This window comes from Coregonus clupeaformis, chromosome 10 (genome assembly GCF_020615455.1).
Source record: "Coregonus clupeaformis isolate EN_2021a chromosome 10, ASM2061545v1, whole genome shotgun sequence".
Lineage (NCBI taxonomy): Eukaryota > Metazoa > Chordata > Actinopteri > Salmoniformes > Salmonidae > Coregonus > Coregonus clupeaformis.
The window spans coordinates 27,483,002-27,510,907 of NC_059201.1; the positions used below are offsets into that span (position 1 = coordinate 27,483,002).

Below are 27,906 nucleotides of genomic sequence, written 5' to 3' on the forward strand. Positions count from 1 at the left end.
TTTCTGAAAATTTCCCAATGATTCTACATGTTGAATGGCCACCATTCGTCGACACCCAGCAGGTGATCTACTGCGTTTGTGTTGGTCTGTTTTGTCCTTTACATACTTGAGTTACAGTTAAGGGGTATTCTACATTATGTACCTCAGTGGTGACATCACAGATGTACAGCTGCAGACTCTGAATATTCAGATAATAATAATAATATGCCATTTAGCAGACGCTTTTATCCAAAGCGACTTACAGTCATGCGTGCATACATTATTTATTTTTTTGTGTATGGGTGGTCCCGGGGATCGAACCCACTACCTTGGCGTTACAAGCGCCGTGCTCTACCAGCTGAGCTACAGAGGACCACAGATCACTCACCACAGCACACAATAGGGCTGTGTTTAAACAGGCAGCCTAATTCTGATCTTTTGACCAATCAGATCAGATCTTTTGCCAATAATTGGGCAAAAAAATCTAAATTGGGATGCCTGTGTAAAGCCTAAGAACATGAAAAATGTACTCTCCTGTAATCAGCAACCACTATCCAGCTCCTGTTCTCAATTGCTCTAATCTGGCACAATCAAGTGTAAAAGAAAATCATGAGTAGTGAATAGTTATAGTGAGGGGTGTCCATGAACAGAAAAGTATATTGTTTTTTGTGTAGCACATGCACAGGACATCGCCATGTTCTATACATGACAAAACGTCATAATCTGGTCCCAAGTAAATAACTGTCAAAGCAAACGGTGAGTATAAGTGGTGGTATTTTATTTTAAAAGGCTGCTCTATTCCATGTGCTCTGAGCAGATATTTAGTGCATGATAATCATAAATGAGATGAGGCCCTTTTAGGACCATTTTGTATGTAAGACTGATTACTATCTGATAGTATGGTTCATCAAAAAACTTACAAAAATATTTACAAAGTACAAATTAATTGTTTTCAGTAGATCAAATTACTTATTTACAGTTTAAGTACAGTAGCTCAATGAAAAAAGACAACTGACTAGAAGCTTCACAGGAGAATGAAAGAAAAATGAAAGAAAGCTGGGGCATATTAAGTGAAACAACATGCAGAATGTACAACGTGGACAAACCATCTATTATTCAAGAGGGTGGTATCGTATAAGTTATTCTATGCATGACATTTCTATTGGTAACATTCTGAAAGATGCTCTCAAAAGAGCATACCCTCTAGAGAAGACATTGTGCTTCTTCTAGAGGTCCGACTTGAGCTAGGCTTTTCACAAATTATTTAATCTACAAAATACCTAAACTCCCAAACTGGGCATAAATTGATTCATATCATTCAAGGGTTAAGACATCTGAACGGTGCCTAGCTCAGAAGGACCTTCATCAACAAGCAGATTGACATGTTAGTCTTACAGTTCAGGATCATTCTCGGTTGCTATGGCATCTTTCTACTAGTACGTAAACAAGCAGGCAATGAGCATCTACATCTGAAATGGCACTTTATTCCCACTACCTATGGCCAGGACTAGTTGTGCACTATACAGGGTATAGAGTGTCATTTTAAGACACACACCCTTTATGTTACACTTTTGTTCCATGATATAAACAGTGAAATATAAAAAAGTGCCTTGTGATAAAAAGGGTTGGCAAATTAATTCCAAACTAACCTAACGTGGTTTACATCTTAATCATATCTGATAACTCATTCTTCCCATTCCCAGAGACATCAGATTTCCACAACATTACTTAATAAACAATTGACTGGACTGGTTCAGGTAAAATAAATCCAGTCCCTCTTAAGAAATTAAAACAAAATCTCAATTTGCTGGAGCTGTAGGTAGACTGGACTCCTGTAGAACTCCTTTAGCATTCCGGAACACCAGGCTCAGCATAGTAGAGCTCTAGCTTTGGGTATGGAGTGACTGAAGAGACAAAATGCACACAGATACACCCAGGCAGAGAGGAATGGGACATACAGATCATACACTGCATAACCTCAATAATACTACATTGTCTTCTTTTCATTAAAGACCCTAAAGAGGGATTAAGAATGACACAATATGCAAGCATTTACTATGCATGTAGTCTGTCCATTTAATCTTAATAAGAGGTTGAACCCAGAGAAAGGAGTTTAGGCAATAGATCTGCTATTGAATCTGATCAGCCTGGCTGGAATAGCGCGCACCCACTGGATCATATGCATCAGCCTATAAGGCACTTTGACTGCTAATATGCCTGCAAGGAGCTTTATTCATAAAACTGTCTACAAGGCATCCTGATTTATCAGCCTCCGAGACTGCTATGGAATCTGATCAAGCTCTGAGGCTGAAAGCTAATCTAATCAGCCTGTCAGTAATGGAGTACTGTAAAGGTAAATATTATCCACAAAATATGAAGTGTCCCTTATAATTATACACATATTAGTTATGCAAGCTAACAACCAGCATAGACAACTAGCTAGCTTGTTAGCTAGTTAGCTAATAAGACTACCTAGCTAACTAGCTAGCTCACAAGACTAGTTAGCCAAATGAGCTTGCTGGCAGCCTTGCTAGCAAGTTAGCTAACAAACACAAAAAGATTGCTCATCTACAAAAAATCGGTCTAATATAATGTTAGTGATATATCAGTATAAAGTTGCCTTAATTTTGAAAGATACAAGCTATATTATCTTTTATCCTCTAGTCTTTAGCTTTCTGTCTCTGTTTGAATGTGGCTTGATTGCTCGTTGTTCCTTGCATGCGATTGGCTTTGGTCTTGGGGGTGGCACACAGCCTGGGAGACAGGACTGCCTGTCAGGTGCTGTTCAGAGCTTAAATGCCCCACGAGCAGTGTAGAGTTGGAAGTACAGATAGGATGCGACAGGCCCTGGGTTGAACGAGTACGTATCCCAGCATGGCGCACTGCACTGCCCAGTGAGGGACCGCGCCGGACAGGAACCCACGACGACCTTTCACCTCATTTAGGAGAGGGAGGGAGGGGCTAAATGTCCCCAGGATCCAGAGGACAACAACTGGCTCAATTAAGAGGAAGTTACTTCCCACCGGAAATGACTGTAGAAGTGAGCACGTTGTGAATGGATCTGTTTTATATGCATTATACACTAGTATGGGCATTTCATGTTATATTAACAAATGAAAACAAAAGCACAAAATGAAAAGGAATGACAAATATTAAGTTACTAAAATAATTTCATTTAAAACTGCAATATGTAACTTTTTGGGACCACCAAATTCACATAGAAATTTGAGTTATAGATCTGTCATTCTTTTTGAAAGCAAGTCTAAGAAGCGGTAGATTTAGTCTGTTTTGTTCGGTTTTGTACACAGACTTCAAACAGCTGAAAATACAATATTTGTGGTTATTGAAAATATATTTCACAGCGGTTTAGCTGGTACAATGATTCTCTACACATTGCTTGTTTTATCACATAAACTGAAATGAGGCGACCTATTAGAATTTTAGCATATTGCACCTTTAAGGGATTGATAGTGTACAGTGATGAATCACAGATTATTTGCGATAATAACCACATAGACACCAATTTCAAATAATAAACCTGATTAAGAATTACATGATCAAACACCCAACTATAATCCGACAAATCCTATGCAGCTGTGTTAAAGTTGATGCAGCCGCGTTACAAGTTCAAATACTTGAATTAGACCGATAGGCATAAATCCCCCCATCCAAATTAACATGAAACATGCATTAGCCTAACATCAATGGTTTGACATTTGAGAGTAGTTATTTCTAACATGGATAGAGCCTACACTTTCTAGCTCCATTTTGAGCTTCTAACACAGAAGGGATAATAAGGAAGGGAGTGGTTTGTTACACACAAGAACAGCCTCTCACCGATATTATTATTATTTTTTATTTTTATTTTTTTTTAGTCATTTAGCAGACGCTCTTATCCAGAGCGACTTACAGGAGCAATTAGGGTTAAGTGCCTTGCTCAAGGACACATCGACAGATTTTTCACCTAGTCGGCTCGGGGATTAGAACCAGCGACCTTTCGGTTACTGGCACATCTCAGCACATACCGCAGTTACACCTCTAACACCGCCAAAACATCTGCTATGCGGATGTCGGCCAACGTTGGTTAACGCTCAATCTGATTTAATCTAGGCTTTAGTCTCCAGATGTTCCCCACATGCATACATCTGGAAGAGGCTGTTATTGGGCCCAGCATTGTGAGGGTCTGTTACCAGTTACAGTTAGCCCTCCTTTATAAGTACCACTTGAGGCCAGCCATCAGTCTGCATGAGGACTCTCAGAGCGTGCAGGACACTTCTACTTTTAAGGTGCCCTTATTGCCCATCTATGGTGTTTTAGGTAACATTCAAAATGAGATACTATTGTTTCACCCACTGGTCTACGAGCAGGCATTACAGTGGTGTTTGGAATTAGGATTGAGGTAAAAATGTATGCACACATGACTGTAAGTCGCTTTGGATAAAAGCGTCTGCTAAATGGCATACTATAGGTAGACACAGAGAGCAGACACAGGATAAGATCATGGTAGTGGAGGGCCGTTTAGGATAAATATAATTTTAAATCATTTAATAAAAGGCATTTACAACAAAGGGCAGGCAGCCAGACTGTGCTGCTTTTCAAATGGCAAACCATTCCTCAAGGTTTTATATACTCTTTAAATGAGCTTTCCAGCCATTGTACTCTGCTCCAATAACTTGCTATTAGCTTGGATATCAATCATTACAACAGTCACTAAACACCAGTTAGTGAACACAAGTAAATCACCCACCAATTCTCTATATCCACAAATGATGTGGATGTCCACTAGACACCTTTATTACATGTAGTTAGTTAATGTGTTTCATGCAGAAATTTACCCAACAACCATTACATAAACTAGACTCTATAGCCTTGCTTATACCTGGCACTACCAAGCATAATGTGTCTTGATCTTGTCCACATTCTGATTGTGCCCACATCTTCAGAAATGTGTGTATACATGGTATTAAAGTGTGTGTTTTGTCTGTCCACTGTTTCTGCATTGTGACCAGATTTTCTGGTCTCTCCCTATGCAAATGATTTGACAGATTTTAGAGGATGGGATAATGATGATTTAAATGGTTTCACTGTCCATATCCGTCTACACTTGTAAGATTTCCAGACAAGTGTGCCTGACAACCTCCAGAGGTGGTCAGGAAGATCGGATCATAATCAGATCACGATGCGTCTTTAAATTGTCTACACCTGTCTAAAAATGTGGGCACAATCAGAATCTGGATAAGATCAGGACAAAGGGTGCATTATGGGAACCAGGTATAAACGGGGCTTATATTTTAGCATATTCTGAGTGAAATTGATATTTTGATGTCAATGTAAAGTGTAATCATCACAAAACTACCTTTTATCTACAATACTATTTTCAACTATCACACTATTTTCAACTATCATGCATTCAGACGCAATTCGATTGTATCATTCAAATCAGATGCTTTTATTTACAGTGTCAAATATAACATTTCCCCGGACAGACCACAACTTGTGCCTAAAATACACCACATTCCAAAGCCCGCATTCTGTCCCGGAATCAAAGGTGACTGGGCCTTCTGTGCCCCCACAGACAACAGGGCTATCCCAACTTTTTTCCCTTGGATCACAGCCCTGTCCCAGAAGTCCATCCATGCTGATTAGATGTACAGGGAACGGGCCCCTTCCAGATCAAACGTGACCCTTGTCTTTCTGACCGGCTTTCATTTGAGTCACAGTCACCAGCCCCCCACCATCGGAACAATGTCATCAACCCGCATTGAGCGAGGGGGGAACGGCGAGGGGCGGATGAGGGGGCGACGTAGTTCAATAGCATGTGTCGCCAGGCACACAAAAAAAACATGCCAGGCATGAGGAGTGAAAAAAACAACATGTATGCACTCACTAACTGTAAGTCGCTCTGGATAAGAGCGTCTGCTAAATGACTAAAATGTAAATGTAAAATGAGTGAATAAGCACAGTAAGTGGGGGTCCATCTTGTCAGTGTCACAGAGAATAAAGATTTCCCTTGGTACAAAAGTCTTTGAACTCTGGCTGACAGAAAAATAATTATTGCTCAAATAGGTCACAGGTGCCCCGACCTCATAAGACAAGATATTGCTCAGTGATTTGTGCATTTTTATTCACTGGCAACGCCCTTTTCCGAACACCAGTTGGTGAGCTTGAGTAATGCTCTCTGTAGAGATTATTTCCTATCTAATCTATAGTAGGTGATTTGGTTAATTATAATGACCACTTCCACGTTCCTAGTGTAATTAGTGTAAAGTCAAAACCGGTAATCTGAAGGTAATCGTCTTAATTTAAGCACAGACATGTTGATGAGATTTTTAACAGGACTACAAGCTTGCCTGTGGTAGTGTAAGTGAAATGTTCACTTCACTATTAGTGTTTCCTCACAGCAATTATCTCATTTAATTAAACTATTTTTAGAAACCAGTGTCCCAGAGTTTACGTTTATCAGTTTTTCCCCATAGGCACTAGTCCTACTGTAACTAAGATAAGCTCAAGAGTGCAGATGTTTGGCCTCTCTTCTCCATAGAGGTGCATAGAGTTCGCAACATTGTATCTGTGCCATTATGGCATCTGCATCTCCATTTTAAAGTAGTCAATTTTCTTCTGCTTTTGATGTTTGAAAAAAGTGTAAAGCTAATATTGGTAATTTACCGCCACCTGCAGTGCTGGATTCTTGAACCAAATCTTGTGTGTCATTTATTTATTGTGGCTACTAGATGGCAGTTGTATAGCTTAAAGTCATTTACAAACTAGGCTAACCAATTTGAAGAAGACAATGCTCTGATCATTGGCTGATCACTCCAAACCCATAGGAATCCCCACCCAGTTGACTACATAAAAATGGTGGAAGCCCTCAATGTCTATGCTCTTCTCTCATATGAGCTCCGTTTTTCACTTTAGACAGTCATGCAATAAAACTACCTAGCTGTATGATACATAAACTAGACGATTGACTTGAAAGAAAATCAATATAAATTGATGTTTTGGAACTTAATTTGAACATAAGCACTCGTTTGTGATGGTTCATGAACATTATCTTTTACAGTAAATAATATAAATGAAAGAAACTTTTTAAGAGTACCGCTACTTCATTTTAATCGTTACCTTTCTGTGAGCTAACATAAATTCAGCAAGTTCATATAAAATTAAATATTGACATGACATTATAATGAAGTAGAAATAAATACAGATCATTACATAAATATACACAAATGTCTTTGAAACCAAAACTAATACTGCCATATAGAATGAGAGGCATAGAGTACTTTATTTCTAGAGTCCGTTGGTATCAAACACATTGTAAATGCATCATCATGCATTTTTAACTGTGTTTTGCAAGTTATTCTACAAATCAAATTATCAACATTTCCACAGTGCAATGAGACTTATGTGCATGTGGAGTTGTTTCAAGTAGTGTAAAAAGTTACTCAGTCTCTTGTTGGATTCATCATAATCAACCCAAACCTTATGCTACCTTTTCATTACTCGTATTAGAGATTGTTAGAAATTATAGTTTTCTTTAGTGAACAAGGTGTGGTGAGAAATACACTCACTGCCTGCTTGAGAGCTGTGTTAACAGGCCCTTAAAATAAGGTGTGATGTCTGCAACTTATGCACAGACATTAATGACCAGGAGGTTATAGTTAGCCTTAGGAATGACTGGGTGGGCTCCAGGCAGAGGTTGCACCTAAACCACAGATCTGGGATCAGCTTTCACTACCCCGATTTCACTCGTAGCCATTGAGGTAGAACAAAACACAGACCCTAGATCATGATGAATGTGAATGAGGATGCAGCCCTCCAGCAGGAGAGAGAAGGTGGGTGAGGAGTGATGTTAGAAGAGAATGAGGTAGAAACATACGACTGGCTCAGAGGATGAGCTCCAGGTATATAGAACACTATAAACTCTCCCTGTGGTCGCAGGCACTGACTGTGTGTTCACAAAGCTAGGACAAGGGGCATTCTCTTTGAGCTCCAACAGACAGAGGTTTGGTGGTGAATAAATGGAACACACTTAAACAATTATCTTTACCTTTTTAAAAACTACAACACATTTTCACCTAACATTACAAAAAAATGTTTGACATAATCAATAATCAACTCTTCATGAAAAAAATGAAAAAGAATAAACATAAAAATGAATATAAACAACTACTCAAAACACCAGTTTACATACATGCATCTCTCTATGTCACAATAAACAGTTTATGACCTTAAGTATGAAAAAAAAACATAGTGATTCGTTGATGTTTATATCTAATTTCTCCCTTGTTTTGCAAAAGCACCATTGTAAGTATAAGTTAATGGCTAGTTGAGTTGTGTTTGTTCCAAGTGAGGTATGGTTGAGCATAGCATATTTTCACGTGTATTGAGCACTGGTGATCGCACCAAAATAAACTATTTACAAAAGCGAATATATAGACATATCTAACATTACATAAATACACTCATATCAAGCACCTTTTGAGCAGTGGGCCTTGGACCTACTGGTTGGGCCGGGTTCTTATGTCTGTGCTAGTTAAAAGGAGGGAATCTGGGTCAGGACTTCAAACTGTGGTAAAATGACTATTACCCCGAAGAATCACATAATTGATCAAATAATACAGCTGTCACTTTATTCTACAGTTCTATTTCAGCTGGTGTTGACTTAGTCTTTACTTAAAGACTATTGTTTCTTTTTAAGAATTTAGCATAATTGGTAACTACCCGGCACTTACATTATTAAAAAGTAATTATTAGGTAATTATCATGTAATTACCATTTACAATGACATTTCTGAGTAAATACCAGGTAAATAGTGGACTGTAAAATAAGGCGTAAACATACGATGATTAGTAACTTCTCTATAAAAACTGCATGTGCCTTAAAGGGGCAATCTGCGATTGCTACATCCATCTTTTAAAAATGTTTATTCATTATATATAGCTATTGATTCTTGAAGAATATAACTTATATTAACTCAGAAGCTTAGTTTAACTGTCTAACCCAATCAGAACCCAAAATATAACCTTTATTTACTTCTTTGTTCGTAAACAATGTAATTGTAAACAAAACACTGTATAGCCTCAAAACATGGTTCAAACTATAATTTTCATGTCATGGATGGTCAGTCCTTGCATCCATAGCTCTGTCTATGCATTTAAGAGTGGTTACATTTATCCAGTTCCACCCCTTAGCTGTTTACCGAAAATGTGGTGGGGTGGCGCTTTGTTATTGTTTGAACTGCATATTACACCCTTTAAGACACATTTAATTTTTACAGTTATGATGGCCAATAAAGCTTTAGCATCAGAATGATGTATCCATCTCTAGAGTACATAAAAACTATTTCCAGGTCATTTTCTTTGCCACATGTATGAATAGCAACAACACCCGAGTGTATGTCCATTATTTGGCTGTTAACAAAAAAGAAACAAGGCATTTTAAACTCCTGATATACAGAAACATTAATCAATATTTGCATATGAACAACGATTGACTAAGTGTGCGAATACAAAGAGCTATAACAGAAACGTTGGAGGTTTGTATATACATAGGAAACAAAGAAGAAAATCTCTTAAGTAATAAATTATCTTTTAAAACAATATTTTACAAACTAGCTTTGATTCTGATACAAACTGATCCTGAATTTTGAACACTAAGACTGATAACAGAGAAAGTGTTCTTATGGTCACAACTGTCAATGAAGCTTTTCATATGTTGTACTTTTTGGTTTGTTGTGTGTATCCTGTCTCTTAAGTGCAACATAAATCAATTCCCAACTGTCTCTAGAAGGATGACCAGTCTCAGGCACCAAGGGAAGGGTAAAGGTGAAATGGAAAGTGGAGTTTCCAGCATTTAAGCGCCACAGAAACATCCTGCTCTCTCAAGTTTGATTGTTTGTTTGTCAAACTCTGTGTGGTGAAATGAGAGGACTGTTAAAAAAGATGGGGGAAGAAAACGTTTATATTTACGAGCGTACCGAGCTCCATGGGTCTGTGCTCCAGTGGGGGTTAGACGGGCACGACTGAGTATTGCACTGCTCACGGTCGGGCGGTTTGTCTAGAATCTCACAGCTCAGATCGTTAAAGCGCTCTCCGTTGGGCCTCTGACACGCCACCAGCCGCGTCTTTATTCCTCCCCCACACGGCTTGGTGCACTGCAGGACAGAGCAGAGGAAAGAAGAGTGTGTACACAGAGTCAGGACAGTTGATTCATTCCATTGTTTATCCAACCTATGTCATCTCCATACAAAATACAGTTATCGATGACCTCTGACCCCTAATCTCTAACCTTTAACCCCTCACCCCCAGCACAACGCAGGAGGTACATGACGACATACAGCCCAGCAAAGCAATTTCAGAAGAATGGAATTGCAGAATAATAACCTCTGTGATAACAATGAGATGATGTCATCAAAGTGCGACTAAACCCTCACAGTGTATCAGTGCTGTAGGGCGGCTTGGGTTCTCTCACCTCTCCCCAGTTCCCGTAGACCCACTGTGGACAGGGTCCGGACTCACAGGAGCGCTGCTCGATGGGTTTGGAGCGATCTTCACAGTTGTTGGCAGCATAACCATTCTCATCCTGGCACACCACCACACGCCTCTGGAAGCCACCCGCACATGTGCTCGAGCACTGACGTCACAGGGAGGAGAACACAGTGTGAGATAGATGAGTCACACACTCTCACACGTACAGGTATGTATGCACTAACTCAGAGACACGCAAGTAGACATTCAAACACTAATACACATACATGTACAGTGGGGAAAAAAAGTAATTAGTCAGCCACCAATTGTGCAAGTTCTCCCACTTAAAAAGATGAGAGAGGCCTGTAATTTTCATCATATGTACACGTCAACTATGACAGACAAAATGAGAAAAAAATGCAGAAAATCACATTGTAGGATTTTTAATGAATTTATTTGCAAATTATGGTGGAAAATAAGTATTTGGTCAATAACAAAAGTTTCTCAATACTTTGTTATATACCCTTTGTTGGCAATGACATAGGTCAAACGTTTTCTGTAAGTCTTCACAAGGTTTTCACACACTGTTGCTGGTATTTTGGCCCATTCCTCCATGCAGATCTCCTCTAGAGCAGTAATGTTTTGGGGCTGTCGCTGGGCAACACGGACTTTCAACTCCCTCCAAAGATTTTCTATGGGGTTGAGATCTGGAGACTGGCTAGGCCACTCCAGGACCTTGAAATGCTTCTTACGAAGCCACTCCTTCGTTGCCCGGGCGGTGTGTTTGGGATCACTGTCATGCTGAAAGACCCAGCCACGTTTCATCTTCAATGCCCTTGCTGATGGAAGGAGGTTTTCACTCAAAATCTCACGATACATGGCCCCATTCATTCTTTCCTTTACACAGATCAGTCGTCCTGGTCCCTTTACAGAAAAACAGCCCCAAAGCATGATGTTTCCACCCCCATGCTTCACAGTAGGTATGGTGTTCTTTGGATGCAACTCAGCATTCTTTGTCCTCCAAACACGACGAGTTGAGTTTTTACCAAAAAGTTCTATTTTGGTTTCATCTGACCATATGACATTCTCCCAATCCTCTTCTGGATCATCCAAATGCACTCTAGCAAACTTCAGACAGGCCTGGACATGTACTGGCTTAAGCAGGGGGACACGTCTGGCACTGCAGGATTTGAGTCCCTTGCGGCGTAGTGTGTTACTGATGGTAGGCTTTGTTACTTTGGTCCCAGCTCTCTGCAGGTCATTCACTAGGTCCCCCCGTGTGGTTCTGGGATTTTCTTGTGATCATTTTGACCCCATGGGGTGAGATCTTGCGTGGAGCCCCAGATCGAGGGAGATTATCAGTGGTCTTGTATGTCTTCCATTTCCTAATAATTGATCCCACAGTTGATTTCTTCAAACCAAGCTGCTTACCTACTGCAGATTCAGTCTTCCCAGCCTGGTGCAGGTCTACAATTTTGTTTCTGGTGTCCTTTGACAGCTCTTTGGTCTTGGCCATAGTGGAGTTTGGAGTGTGACTGTTTGAGGTTGTGGACAGGTGTCTTTTATACTGATAACAAGTTCAAACAGGTGCCATTAATACAGGTAACGAGTGGAGGACAGAGGAGCCTCTTAAAGAAGAAGTTGCAGGTCTGTGAGAGCCAGAAATCTTGCTTGTTTGTAGGTGACCAAATACTTATTTTCCACCATAATTTGCAAATAAATTCATTAAAAATCCTACAATGTGATTTTCGGGATTTTATTTTCTCAATTTGTCTGTCATAGTTGACGTGTACCTATGATGAAAATTACAGGCCTCTCTCATCTTTTTAAGTGGGAGAACTTGCACAATTGGTGGCTGACTAAATACTTTTTTCCCCCACTGTATGAGCATGTATGGACACAATGACAAAAACATGATCAAACACGTCCATGCAAATGTATGGTGCTCATCTATGCACACACACCTCACTCAAACAAGGGGTTACAGCAAGAATACATTTACCAAGAATCACAGTGTCACATATTGTAGACCTTTGCAAATACACACATCAGCTACAATGAAACAAGTGCACATATAAACACCATTAATAAATACAAACACTAACACACTAACCTACAGTATGTGCAAAAAGGCCCCCATTGACAGACAAATATACAAAAGCACACATACATCATTCTGGCAAGGGTCCGATTGACCGCAGAGACTATGTGCTTTAGGAAACTGGATCGATATATTAAAACACATATCCTCAGGAAGAGATCCCGAAAATAACCCTTGCTATTTCCCATGTTCCTTTAAATAACACCAGCTATTTGGGGACACAGACTGTTGTGCAACCGTTTTTAATAACAGCTGTACAATAGGCTAATAACCGCCAAAACCATCAGCACAACTCATTGACCTAAGTCAGGGGTAGGCAATTAGATTCAGCCGCGGGCCGTTTTTTGTTGGAGCGGATGGTTGGGGGCCCGGAACATAATTATAATAATTTGTACAAAGGGATTATATTTGAAAATAACAATAATTTCATACCTTGATTACATTGAGACATGATCATATATGTGAATACTTGGGAACAGATTTCCTAAATTAAACACATTTTAAAGTATATTCCTGGTGATTTTACTGTCTTTTTTGACCAAAAACGAATATCTCTCCCCTCCCAGAAAATCAGTGAGGGACAGTTTTGGCCCACGGGCCGCCTGTTGCCAACCCCTGATATAGGTTGTATGCATTAATTCAATGTTAAGGACCCTAGGACTGCAAGATGATTGTAAATGGTGTATAAGATATTTACCGCTCCCCAGGGTCCTGTCCTCCATTGGTGGGCCTGGGTTCGTCCTCCGCTACGTCCGTCGGCAGCCGTGGGCAGGTTGTTGCGGACGCCCCCGCTGGGCGAGGGGAAGGGTCGAGGATCACTGGAGCGGACAAAAGGGCACTGGGACATGGCACACTCCTGCTCTGTGGCTGGACGGTCGTCAGGGTCACACTCCACCACGTCCACTATCTGGTCACTGAGGTTCAAACACACCACCTGGCGAGTGGTAGTCCCCTGCCCGCAGGATACAGAGCACTGTGCACACACACACACACACACACACACACACACACACACACACACACACACACACACACACACACACACACACACACACACACACACACACACACACACACACACACACACACACACACACACACACACAAACACAGGCACACACAGTAAGACACACAGCATACAAACACAAACAAAACATGCTGTAGCAGCTCAGGTCAGTGTCTTGTCTCTTTAAACATGGCTGACACAAACAGATAGTGTAGTTACAGTACTTTAAGGGACCCAGTTTGTCAGATCAGTGGAACTTTTAACAGGCCCTGTATAGGCCTACAGTGGCTTGCGAAAGTATTCACCCCCTTTGGCATTTTTCCTATTTTGTTGCCTTACAACCTGGAATTAAAATTGATTTTTTGGCGAACACCAAAAATGTTTGCTTATTTTTTGGGGGCGGCCCTCTCTTGGCAGGTTTGTTGTGGTGACATATTCTTTAAATTTTTTAATAATGGATTTAATTGTGCTCCGTGGGATGTTCAAAGTTTTGGATATTTTTTTAGAACCCAACCCAACCCTGATCTGTACTTCTTCACAACTTTGTCCCTGACCTGTTTGGAGAGCTCCTTGGTCTTCTGGGGCCTTTCAGAACAGGTGTATATATACTGAGATCATGTGACAGATCATGTGACACTTAGATTGCACACAGGTGGACTTTATTTAACTAATTATGTGACTTCTGAAGGTAATTGGTTGCACCAGATCTTATTTAGGGGCTTCATAGCAAAGGGGTTGAATACCTATACACGCACCACTTTTCCGTTATTTATTGTTTAGAATGATTTGAAACAAGTAATTTCTTTCATTTCACTTCACCAATTTGGACTACTTTGTGTATGTCCATTACATGAAATCCCCCAATAAATATATTTAAATTACAGGTTGTAATGCAACAAAATAGGAAAAACACCAAGGGGGATGAATACTTTTGCAAGGCACTGTAAATAAACCTCAGATATTATAGGCCACTGAGTTGGTTAATGAACAGTGCAGAGAGAGAGCATATAATGGTAGTCAGATTTCCCTCTAGAAGAACTGTTCACAATGGAACTGTTCACAAAGGTTAAAGACATTAGCAATGGAGGAAAACAACATATACTTAGCCACAAGACCCTCTAGTAATGTCAAATATTAAGTAGATATTGTATATATTCAATATATTTTATATATATATACAGTATACACAGAGCATTTAACATGGTGGTTGATTGAAAGACAGTAGTTACTTACTGATGTCCATTCTAGGACCTTCCACTGTCCGCAGTGCACTACAGTGCACCCGTCCCTGGCCGGGGGCTTGGCCAGGTGGGAGCAGGCAGAATCCTCCGCAACCCCACCCTGGTTGTCACGGCAACTAACGTAGCGCATCCGTGTCCCTTTGCCGCAGGTGGCGCTACACTGTGGTGAAGAAGGAAGCAATCAGTACAGTACAGCAAAGTACAGTACAGTGTAACACACACAGTATTTGATTGCTACAGCGAGTGGTAGCGCAACCAATAAAACCAACCTGTGTCCAAGAGCCGAACCTCCACTGGGTTTTGTGTGAGAGGTGTGAGGGCACTTTGGTCCCAGGGGGAACCGGGTGGCTGACAGGACACTGGGCCAGTTCACAGTCCTACAGGGACAAACATACACATCCATCAAACCAATCACACTGACAGAAACCCACCATACAGTACTACACTTTCATCTACTTACTGGACAACCTGTACAGCACTGACAGAAGTGTACCCACCAGACTAAAAGTAACAGTTACTCTGACAGATCCCAGGAAACACACAACGTTAAGCCCCTCCACATGACGCCAACCTTCTGAATAACCTGATGCCTGTCATAACGTGTCACAGTGGAGTTGTATCCCAGTCTCCAATGCCAACACAGGCATGTTACTGGGCTCCTTCCCCACCTTCCGCCCTGCTCTACTCCCCGGTGCCCTCTCATGACCTTTGAACCCAGGTTAACTCAGGTTTAGCAGGGCCATAGAGGGCTCCACATTCCACACTCTGAGTCCTCTGAGTGGAAACAAACAGGACCCTGGCAGACAGCCAGGCAGACAGCCAGCCAGGCAGGCAGGCAGGGGGAACACAGCCTCCACAGCCTCACACTCAAGCAGTAAAATACACTGTAAAACATGGTTGTGGTGGTGGTGGGAGAAATAGAAGAGAAAGAAAGAAGGAGGTGAAACATGAAAAGGTACTCTGGTTCTAAAGGCAGCCAAGGCCTGTCTATGACGCTGTGGGTGTGTGTTGATGTATGTTGTGTACACGTCTGTGGGTAGGTGTGTAGGAGGCAAGTGTTAAGTCGTCGTTGTGTATTTTTTGGTTTTCTCTTCTCCTTCTCGCTGGTCAACTCAGGTAGAGATAGGCGTCCTGAAACATAAGCTCCGTTCTTTTCTCTTTCCCCCTTTTCCAGCCCTGGAGTAGTTTAGGGTGGGCGATCTCAGAGCAGACTTCACGGATGACTGGCTGGAATCACAGGGAGGTGAAGTGACTGATTCAGGGTCACCAGGCCTGACGGCTGAGTCGGGAATTAAGGCCGGGACCAGGGGGGCCTCCCTGGGACCGGAGTCTCAGTCTGTGTTTATGGCCCAGCCCACCGCTCCACACCCTACCCTGACCTGCCCACCCCATGCCCCAGGAAAACAGACCATTCTGCCTTCCAACTATTAGCACGGAGAGAGAACGAAACAAGCTCTAATAAACTAAACCAATGCATGGGGAGAGGTCCATAAAAGTAGAGGTTCATGAAATGTGTGACGATTAGTCAGCAACTGTATGAATGTGAGTTTGGGTTCACTGTCTATGTGTTGGTCATTTTCGACAGAGCAGGAATTGTTTTACTGAAGAGATTTTCAGATAGGTTCACATAAGGTGGAGAGAACCAGCCTACACACATTCCATGTCGTTCATTATTTTCCATAGAACGCATCGAGCCACGAGTTGATTATCCCTTTTATGTGTTCAACATCCACTGAAGTAGCTAGCAAGTTTACTAGATAGGGACAATAGTTGCCTTGGTAACCAAACAAACAGACTTGCTAGTTTAGCTATCCAAACCATTCGTCCTAGCTTGTTATTATTAACATTGAATTCAACAATGCCAATAATGTTTTCAATTTGACTTTTGCTTTCAAAAGTAGCTCAAACTATAGCCATTGAAATCTACCGTGCAAATATACAGTGCGTTATATGGAAATAATGCACACTCTAGAATGCCCTTCAAGTCAATCAGAAACGAGTATTCAACAATTGTATTATTTTATTTTTATTTCACCTTTATTTAACCAGGTAAGCCAGTTGAGAACAAGTTCTCATTTACAACTGCAACCTGGCCAAGATAAAGCAAAGCAGTGCGATAAAAACAACAACAGAGTTACATATGAGGTAAAACAAAACATAAAGTCAAAAATACCACAGAAAATATATATACAGTGTGTGCAAATGTAGCAAGTTATGGAGGTAAGGCAATAAATAGGCCATAGTGCAAAATAATTACAATTAGTATTAACACTGGAATGATAGATGTGCAAAAGATGATGTGCAAATAGAGTTACTGGGGTGCAAATGAGCAATATAAATAACAATATGGGGATGAGGTAGTTGAGTGGGCTAATTTCAGAAGGGCTGTGTACAGGTGCAGTGATCGGTAAGGTGCTCTGACAATTGATGCTTAAAGTTAGTGAGGGAGATAAAAGTCTCCAGCTTCAGAGATTTTTGCAGTTCGTTCCAGTCATTGGCAGCAGAGAACTGGAAGGAATGGCGGCCAAAGGAGGTGTTGGCTTTGGGGATGACCAGTGAGATATACCTTCTGGAGCGCATACTACGGGTGGGTGTTGCTATGGTGACCAATGAGCTAAGATAAGGCGGAGATTTGCCTAGCAGTGATTTATAGATGGCCTGGAGCCAGTGGGTTTGGCAATGAATATGTAGTGAGGACCAGCCAAGAAGAGCGTACAGGTCACAGTGGTGTGTAGTATATGGGGCTTTGGTGACAAAACGGATGGCACTGTGTTCGACTACAGTACATCCAGTTTGCTGAGTAGAGTGTTGGAGGCTATTTTGTAAATGACATCGCCGAAGTCAAGGATCGGTAGGATAGTCAGTTTTACGAGGGCATGTTTGGCAGCATGAGTGAAGGAGGCTTTGTTGCGAAATAGGAAGCCGATTCTAGATTTAACTTTGGATTGGAGATGCCATGGTATAAACTACAGTACAAGACTGTTAAAGGACAGACATTAAGGTGGGAAACTAGACTATTACACTACAGTACAAGACTCTTAACAGACAAACGATACCCCTGGCAGACTGTAGGTGTGACTTACATAATAACCAAGGTGAGGACAGTTTCCAAGAATAATCCAGGAATGTTTTGCCCCATCACCAGCCCTGCCCCGTGGCTGGGTTTCTGGGGTTAGAGCCAGCTCCCCCTCCATCACCCACCCCCAGACGCCCTCCTGTGCGCCCCCTGCCATGGAAAGGCCCTCTCTCCTGCTCCTTCATGCTTCGTAAGGAGGCAGACTGCTGGAGGGAGACAATCCTGTGTCTCCGTCTGGGGGTAAGAGCGGCCTGGCACAGCCCCCCTCTGAACACCCTTTAGACAACAAGGCCTTATTGAGTCCAGGTGGTAATGGACTGGGTCACAATGTGCCATTGACTGTACCTGTGTCACAGCCTGCACAGGAAAAAAAACTTTCCTCACTATAAAATTGAACACCATTCTTCAACTGCAGGGGATGGGGAAAGTCACATGGTCAGCTCTCAACTAAGCATTCAAGTAGTGTGTCAGGAACGGGTTAGGGTGTTTGCGTGTTCTACTGAGTCTGACAAATCAAGCCCTGGGTGGTCTAATACTGAGAAAATTGCATATAGGCCTCACTTCATGTTATATCCTAACAAATGTCACTTGAAAACGGAGTAGTATCCAAGGGCAGTAGCCAAAGGTATCTTCACAAAATGAGAAGGCATCCACCAAACTGCTTTCACTCTCTCCAGATCAGTGCAGAGGAGATGGGGAACGTACAGAGATGTTGAGATGGGTATTAGTGGACTGTGTCCTTACCTGAGTGTCAGTGGGCCGTGTGGCCGCGTTACATTCAGTGTCATCCATGACAGACCCATATGACCCCACAACGCACTTCACCGCCCGCATCTGGTAGCCTGGTCCACACAAGGTTGTGCACTGTGTTCACCAAAGAGAGAACAAGAGAAAAGAGCGACTTAAAGAAAGAGAGAGGTAGAGATAAAGAGAAAAAAAGTGACAGAGAGAAAGTCAGAGAGGGACAAAAAAAAGCCTACATACCAAATCTTCCCAAAAATGAGTAACTAAAGGAGAAAAAGTTCACTTCCTTTGAGCCTGGTCAGACTAGTGCCAGCAGATGACAGCCTTCGGGACCATAATGCATGAGTAATTCATCTACTTTCCACTGCTTTTTCCCCCACTGTATCTAAGTCAGTGGGTACACACACCACACTCTCTTCTACCTCACTGACTCCAATGAAACGAGGTCAAACTTGTGTGGCAGTAACTTTAAACAATCTTTATTAAGAGCTGTCATTTTATTGTGAGGAACTGAAGTTTTATCAGAATTTTTTTCTGTTTTGGCCAATTCCATGGTATAGGATCATCTAATCTCCATCACACATTTAGGCTTACAGGCAGTTTGCATACACAAGCTGTGTTAAGTACCTAGTTTTGATTTGCAAAATGTTGCAATACCTTTTTAGGCTAGAGCCTAAGGGTTGCTACAAAGCAGCTGTTTTTCATCCTGAGAGATCTACACTGATTATGCTTTAGCAAGCATAAAGATTGTGTACAGATTGTGTATGCTTATTTTGGTATGGTCAGCAATGTGCCTAAACAACAGAGTGAATGGGGGATAGACTAAATGAGTGGCTTAGCTTATCTTTCTTCTGTCAATGCTCTACATCTGGAGAAAGTATAGTATAGCCTCATGTCCAATTGGACAGAGTTCCAAATAGCTAAAACTCTGAAGCAAAATCGGTTTCATTATGATAGATACAGTAGTATAAATTTCTGTTTCATTGGGTCATATTCTAATATTTGAAACAGTTGGACACGTTTGGAATGACACAATAAGTCCACAAGACATGCCACCAGAGGTCTCTTCACAGTCCCCAAGTCCAGAACAGACTATGGGATGTGCACAGTACTACATAGAGCCATGACTACAAGGAACTCTATTCCACATCAGGTAACTGATGCAAGCAGTAGAATCACATTTAAAAAACAGATAAAAATACACTTTATGGAACAGCGGGGACTGTGAAGAGACACACACACAGGTACAGACACACGCATACGCACACACATGCTAGCACACGCACTCTACACACACGTACATTCTAATATTGTTGTATGCCGGTATTATACATTTTGTATTATAGATATGTAGTGGTGCAATAATGTTATATGATGTACTGTTTTATCTTTTGTTTTATGTGTGATGTATGTGCTTTAATGTTTTGGACCCCAGGAAGAGTAGCTGCTGCCTCGGCAGCAGCTAATGGGGATCCCTAATAAATACAAATACATAATCGTTAGCTGTTGCAAGACACAACACTACAGTCTTTGAGGAACAGTTGGTAAGCCACAGATGTGACTTGGCAAAGATGTCACAGTGTGTGCCACCTGGCAAACATATCATAATATTACCTGGCACAAAGCTATGTCACCACTCTCATAAACATGTCACTGTACTGTATGTCAACTGTCCAACAGGTGTGACTCACCTGTCCCCAAGGTCCGACCTGCCACGAGGCACAGTCCTGCTGCTGACACGTCTGGACCGACTCAGGCTTGGACGCAGAGTCACAGAAGCGGTCGTCCCGTCGATCCTCTGCAAACTGGCACCATGTCTGCCGGTGCTTGTACCCTTTCCCACACGTCACCGGGCACTGCAAGAACAGTCAACAGGCACAATGAGAAACATGGGCACACATAGCATAAAGCCAGGACAATCAGGACAACAGTGTGTGTGCAGATAACAGTAGCTTTGACGTGTACAGTAGGTTAGCTATGTGTGTACAGTATGTGTTTGTTTGGGATATTTAAGCAATAAGGCCAGAGGGGGTGTGGTATATGGCCAATATATCACGGCTAAAGGCTGTTCTTATGCACGATGCAACGTGGAGTGCCTGGATACAGCCTTTAGCCGTGGTATATTGGCCATATCCCACAAACCCCGAGGTGCCTTATTTCTATTATAAACTGGTTACCAATGTAATTAGAACGGTAAACAAGTCATTTTGCGTCATACCCATGGTATATTGTCTGATATACTGTACCACAGCTTTCAGCCAATCAGCATCCAGGACCCAAACTACCCGGTTTATAATATAAAACATTTGTGGAATGTGACTCATAGTATTTTGAGCTGCTTGGACAGAATGTGTAAACTATGCAATAAAGCTAGTTATTGCCCCACATAGTGCACCATACATGACAAGACATAACAAGGACACTAATTATTAACATTTGGATTTGATCTTTGACCCACTTCACTGGCGCCCTGTCATTTTTACATCTTTAACAACAAACTGGTCGTAGCGTAAAAAAGGCCATCTGGGTTCTAAATTCCTAAATTCATTTCAAGTGATAACCATCATTTCCAAAGCGTAGTCCAAACATTCTCCATAGAACTGACCTCAGACCAGTCTCCGGTCTTCCACGCGGGACACAGGAACTCATTGCAGTTCTGGACGGTGGTGAGCTTGTCTCGCTGGCTGCACTTACTCTCATCACTTTCTGCCTCAGAGGACTTCCCACACACGGCCGCACGACGCCGGGACCCTCCGCCACAGCTTTTGGAGCACTGAAACACACGTACGCGTATTCAACCATTTTCCTTCTGTTTTGCCTTCTCTTTTTCTTAGCCCCCCGAAAAACAGGCGGTCTCACCTCTGACCAAGAAGAGTACTCCCAACCGGCCGGGTTACAGTCTCCATGGCAACTCTCCTTGTCCTCAGGTTTACGTTGACTGCTGCAGTAACGCTCGTCCACCTTCTGGGTCTTTCCGTCGGTACGTCTGAGTTTGGCGCAATAGATCTCCAGCGTACGATATCCCACTCCACACGGGACTGTACACTCACTCTTCTGCGCCACATGCCACCTGTACAGACAGGAAAGGTCATAGGTGAGAGACGCTGACAGGAAACAACTTTATAATTTTATATCATACAGCATACAGATCGCAGATATAAAGATAGTGATGAAGAATCTGTGATATGGACAGATGGAGAGTGGTTTAGGTAGTACCTGATTTCACACTCTGCGTTGCAGGGTTCTGTGACCATGGCTGGTCTGGCAGCCCCATGGCATCTCTGGTCTGAGACCACCACACGGTCCGACTCTCTACTACACAGGATCTTCCTCTTACGCTCTCCTGATGGGGTGTGAGAGAAGGTTTAGTTCCTTGGTCATGGTCCTACTGCTTTTGGTTTCTCCCTGGGATTGAATCGATTGGCTGGAAAGTCCATGCGCGCTTGGATTCTTTGGAGTCTAAATCAGACACTTGTCAAAAGGCAAGAATGAAAACCAGCAGGAGTGTGTTCCTCCAAGAGTCACGTTTGACGTACATGGTTTAAATCATTGCAAAATCAATTCAAAAAGTATTCCCAGAAACCTTACCTTCTGTTCTCAATTTTATAACCAAACATTAAGAGCAGTAAATCAGTAAATCTTCATAGATAAATAGAAATGTGACGTTGACACTGAAGAGCGCCCGTGACGTCGACATTTCTCTCCATTGCATATTTACATTTAAAATGTTTGTCCTTTTTAGTGTGAATTGTCCTGAAGAAAATTTTGAAAATCCTGCACAAACATGACAATTACTGCAGGAATCCTGCAGGACCGAAACCTGCAGGATTTGGATATTCCTGCAGGATATGCCAATTCCTGCATAACCAAGTACATTCCTGCAGGTATCCTGCAGGACTGAAACCTGCAGGATTTTGATATTCCTGCAGGATATGGCAATTCCTGCAGGACCAAGTAAATTCCAGCACCAATCCTGCAGGATTTTGATATTCCTGCAGGACCAATTCCAGCACGAATCTTGCAGGATTTTGATATTACTAGGGCCATATCGGATAGTCAAACTGCTGAAGGAGAAGATCAAATGTGTGCGGAGGTGAGTGCACATTATTTTGTATATAGCTAGCTAGTTTTCTATTCCAAAGAGACGTGTTTTTAACTCTCCTTTACAATTTACATTACATTTACATTTTGGTCATTTAGACGAACAAGAAGATGAACAGTCATGTGACATCTTGGTCACCATAGCAACAGTTGACAGTTGGAAGTTGAGGAAATGGCTGCCAGGCAGTTTAGCTAGTTCAGGTACTGCTAATATTACAATATTTTTTGACAGGTATGGGGTCAGAGAAACATACTAAAACTACAACAAATGTTTATATAAACATGTTAGGAGGTGGCATAGGTCGGTTTTAATGTGTTGTGTTTGTAGAATATTTTGTATGAGTAAATTAGCTAGCTTAGCTAGCATGTTCTCTGCCACTGGCTGCTACCTAGCTAGCTTTGACAAAAAAACATTAAAAACTTTTGCTTCCATGGAAAGTGACAAATGAGGTTTGATATACCTCTTGCTATGTCTCTTTAGTACTGTTATCACAAGTTAGGCTTTAATTTTTAAGTCTATTGAAATGGGGTGATAGATTAGATTTTTTGAATGACTAGGCTAATGGCTCCTTGGCTAGCATTTGAAAACAGTAACTAAGTCAGATGACCGATCCTGACCTGTCATAAATAAGGAAGTGATTGCATTTTAAATAGTAAAGAGGGGTTTAAAACAATGGTTATCTATGAAATATCACTTTATTTTCAATGAAATAAGGTCACAATTGAATAAACTAATTGTTTGATTTAAAAAGAAATGTATAATTTTAACATCACTTTCTCTCTGCTTTACTTCTAGCTTGCTTGGACAGTTTCCCCACCTCCACCATGTGAGTTCTCTTCTTTTCCCTTACAGCTTAGACTACAGGGAGCACAGAAACATACACACACCTAGCATTTCACTGTAATTCTTGACCTTGACTACCTGTGCTAATTAGAGTAGTTAGTGTCTATGAATGGGCTAGTCTGCGCTCAACTCCGTGGAGGAGTTGAGGTACTTGGCTATTTTAGCGCCAAACTCAGATTGTAAATGTTTGCTAATGGTTGTTAGTGTTGCTAACGTTTTCAAGCAAATTCCTATTGCTAAAGATCTCCCACAGTTGTTATAGAAAAGGTCACACGCTAGTAGGGTTGCAAAGGGAGGGTATATTACTGGAAACTTTCTAAGCTTACCAGTAAACTACCAGAATTTTGGTATCTTTCAAGGATTTTATGTCATCGATCACAATACATCTAGTGTCCCGTGTAGCTCAGTTGGTAGAGCATGGCGTTTGCAACGCCAGGGTTGTGGGTTTGATTCCCACGGGGGGCCAGTATGAAAAAATTAATAATAATGTATGCACTCACTCACTGTAAGTCGCTCTGGATAAGAGCGTCTGCTAAATGACTAAAATGTAGTGGCCCTTCTGGGTACTTAATATTATCACAGGTGTCTGTAATAATCTCTGGCCTTCTGTGTGGCCTTATTACATATGAAATAATTGTATGAAATTATTTTAAAATAATAGATAGAATGACAAAGCTGTAAAACATTATCCTAAATATAAACCATCAATTTAGTGAATACCATTGGTGTTAAATATGAGGGGTTCAGCATGAAATATCCTTTATATTTTTTATTTTATTATGTCAATATGTATTTGTTGTCAATGTTTTGGCGTCAATCTGGTGGCAGTTGTGAAAAAAGTAAATAGTTGAAGAGTTGCTGTTAATTGAAAAGAATACCATTGTTGATTAGATGCTGTTTTCATTAATTAGGCTATTTTCTCTCCCTCTCACACTCCCCTCCCGGAGGACCTGAGCCCTAGGACCATGCCTCAGGACTACCTGGCCTGATGACTCCTTGCTGTCCCCAGTCCACCTGGTCGTGCTGCTGCTCCAGTTTGAACTCTTCTGCATGCGGCTATGGATCCCTGACCTGTTCACCGGACGTGCTACCTTGTCCCAGACCCAACGTTTCTCTCTACTGCACCTGCTATTTCAACCTCTAAATGCCCGGCTATGAAAAGCCAAGTGACATTTACTCCTGATGTACTAACCTATTGCAACCTCTACAACCACTATGATTATTATTTGACCCTGCTGGTCATCTATGAACGTTTGAACATCTTGGAGAAAAATCTGGCCTTAATGGCCATGTACTGTTATAATCTCCACCGGGCACAGCCAGAAGGCCCTCAGAGCCTGGTTCCTCTCTAGGTTTCTTCCTAGGTTTCTGCCTTTCTAGGGAGTTTTTCCTAGCCACCGTGCTTCTACATCTGCATTGCTTGCTGTTTGGGATTTTAGGCTGGGTTTCTGTATAGCACTTTGTGACATCTGCTGATGTAAAAAGGGCTTTATAAATACATTTGATTGATTGATTGATTTCTCTTAAACCATATGTTCTATCTACTAGAAACTCATGCACAATATGGAAACATATATAATAAATTAATACTATATATGAATAAATTTTTTACAAGTTATTCAAGCATAAATTACCAAAGAATCTTACTGAAGATTCCGGTAACCTTGGTAAATTACCGGTAGCTTTGCAAGCGTACACGCAAGTAGAAATGTTTATTAAGAAGTTAAGTTCCATTTGTATCCCTGAGCTGTACTTACCACCGTAGGTTGTTTACTAGGGGTGTAACGATCCATCTACTACATCGATGTATCAATTTATATTCCTATGATCCAACAACATCGATCTGTGCTCGGCGAGTTGGCCTTTTGGACAACATATATCGATCTAACATCGTTTTAAAATGTAATAAATCGATTGTATCGATACTAGGAAATAACCCATTGGATTTAAGCACGTCAGACTTTATATGGATGTTTTTTCTTAGCACTTTTAATGATAAAGGCTTTAAACATTACTCGATTCAGTCTGCCTATCCATGACGTCATCGCGCCAGCAGCAGCGCAAAGGCGCCAAGACAACAAAACAAAGCATGGCGGACAACAGAGGAGAAGCGGACAACAGAGGAGAAGCCGACAACAGAGGAGAAGCCGACGAGCGAGAAATTATCAAGCCACCATTGCGGTCCTTACAAGAAACAGGAATCTAGGAAACTTCACCTGCACTGTCCAGTATCCAGGTATTTATTTCAGTCACACTGGTTGAATTTTTGGCTAAAAGGTTACTGAATCGATTTCAAGTCACTGAATCGTTTCGGATCGTATCGTTCTAAATGAACCAATATCGTCCTTGAATCGTATCGACAACCACGAATCGTGATACAAATCGAATCGTTGTTAAAACGAATCGTTACACCCCTATTGTTTACTGATTTGGAGAGACCGCGGCAGCCGCTCATGTGTGCATAGTTATCCAGCAGGTTGGCGCGCGCAGTAATTACAATGGGAGAATCTCAATAGCATTTCCTTGATTCCTCTGGGACCTCTGACCTCCTCATCCAATGGGTTTTGAGAAGGAGGCGAGGAGAGAGCACCCGAGGAATCAAGGAAATACTATTGAGATTCTCCAAATGTTCTATGTCGAGGGGTGTTTTCCTAATAATAGCCTATCTACAGTATATTAGTTTAACGTTAATGTGATACAGTATTTTGTCCTGAAATGTTTAAATGTATTATGGATTGGTCATTGATAAGATAACTATTGAGAAGTACTGATTGTAAAGGGAATTATTAGGCTAATGATAATTGATGAAATACCTGTTTAGGTGCATTCTGTATTATCTCAGTGTTACAGGTTAGGCTTCAGGTGCCCATTTTCAGGAGAGCATAGGCTGGAGTGACATGTTATCCAATGCTCTAGTCTAGGCCTACTAAACACAGCTGTGTGCAATCATTGACGCTTTATCAAAGTTATAGGCGCTCTGCCTAGTTTAAAGGTGCTCTTTCTTAGAAGCTAATTGTAGCTTCAGTATATTGACCATTTAGTTTATCTGTATAAGTCAGAATCTGTCAACGTCTTGTCATAGATCCAGCTCACCTTCTGCACCTGTTAATAAATACCACAATTTTGCACCTGAATTCCATGTTTCACACACCCTGACAAGACTGTAGGGTACAGCATTCTACACTATTTAATGAGAAATGTCTACTTTTCTACTTTCTAGAAAACGCTTGGTTGCAGGAGCTTTTTTCGTGTTGGAGACGAGGACTTCATGGTTGTCAGATACAACCACATACAGCCTCAACTCCTCTCTCCCCTGATCTTTCACCTCCTTTCCCACACCCCATCACCTTTCCCACACTCCTCCACAATCTTCTCTTTACCCCCCTAACCCCTACACCCCTTCCCCTCTGTTCCCTTCACATCCCTCCCCCAACCCTCACCTTGGCAGGGCCTGCTGCACTCCTGCCAGGGCCCGTAGGCGTCCCAGACGAACTGCTGGGTTTTATCCTCGATGGGGATGTTATAGGAGTACCTGACGTCTGGGTTGTACAAGTTACCTACAGAAAGCACCTGCGGAGTGAGAGGGGGGCAGAGGAACAGAACGATCCGTACAGTTCCACTGTTCCATTTGCATCACAACCATTTTACTGTGTCACATTCTCAACAGTTAGGTAAGGAGTCATTACCTGGACAATGATCTCCTCTTCGATACGGTCAGTGCAATTGATTCTCTCGATGACGTGGTCAGATCCGCTGTACTCGATGATGGCGTTGCCCAGTTTGATTTCCCTTTTAAACATGCTAACCACAAACTCGCCATTGAGCAGATACTCCCCACGGCTGTTTGAAACAGCTACATAAAAAGAGAGAGGAGGTGACACTGACATGAATAAATAGGATGTCATAAGACTTTGAAAGTACAGTATGGGACAGGGTGAGAAACCACAAGTGTCTGATGAGCTCAGCTAAAGTCATTTTTCCTTTTGTTGAGGAAATCAAACAGTGTTTACATGGGAATACTATAGAGTTGGCTGAGTGTTTACATGGACATACTGTAGAGTTGGCTGAGTGTTTACATGGACATAATGTAGAGTTGGCTGAGTGTACATAGACATACTGTAGAGTTGGCTGAGTGTTTACATGGACATAATGTAGAGTGTCTGCTAAATGACGTAAATGTAAAATGTAAATGTAGAGTTGGCTGAGTGTTTACATAGACATACTGTAGAGTTGGCTGAGTGTTTACATAGACATACTGTAGAGTTGGCTAAGTGTTTACATGGACATACTGTAGAGTTGGCTGAGTGTTTACATAGACATACTGTAGAGTTGGCTGAGTGTTTACATG

At 41.6% G+C, this 27,906-nt stretch overlaps 1 protein-coding gene across 1 annotated transcript in view; it reads right to left on the reverse strand.

The window, feature by feature from the left end:
• Positions 1-5,407: 5,407 nt before the first annotated feature.
• LOC121575837 (A disintegrin and metalloproteinase with thrombospondin motifs 9) overlaps positions 5,408-27,906 on the reverse strand; it is a 44,954-nt gene continuing 22,455 nt past the window's right edge. Inside the window, exons 17-28 of the mRNA XM_045222931.1 lie at positions 27,245-27,411; positions 26,999-27,128; positions 21,830-21,956; positions 21,473-21,683; positions 21,219-21,386; positions 20,305-20,469; positions 18,614-18,733; positions 15,063-15,170; positions 14,786-14,953; positions 13,244-13,519; positions 10,450-10,611; positions 5,408-10,132 (exon numbers count right to left, since the gene is read on the reverse strand). Coding sequence (XP_045078866.1) covers positions 9,944-10,132; positions 10,450-10,611; positions 13,244-13,519; positions 14,786-14,953; positions 15,063-15,170; positions 18,614-18,733; positions 20,305-20,469; positions 21,219-21,386; positions 21,473-21,683; positions 21,830-21,956; positions 26,999-27,128; positions 27,245-27,411 — 1,991 coding nt within the window. The 3' untranslated portion in view covers positions 5,408-9,943. The remainder of the gene's footprint in view (positions 10,133-10,449; positions 10,612-13,243; positions 13,520-14,785; positions 14,954-15,062; positions 15,171-18,613; positions 18,734-20,304; positions 20,470-21,218; positions 21,387-21,472; positions 21,684-21,829; positions 21,957-26,998; positions 27,129-27,244; positions 27,412-27,906) is intronic.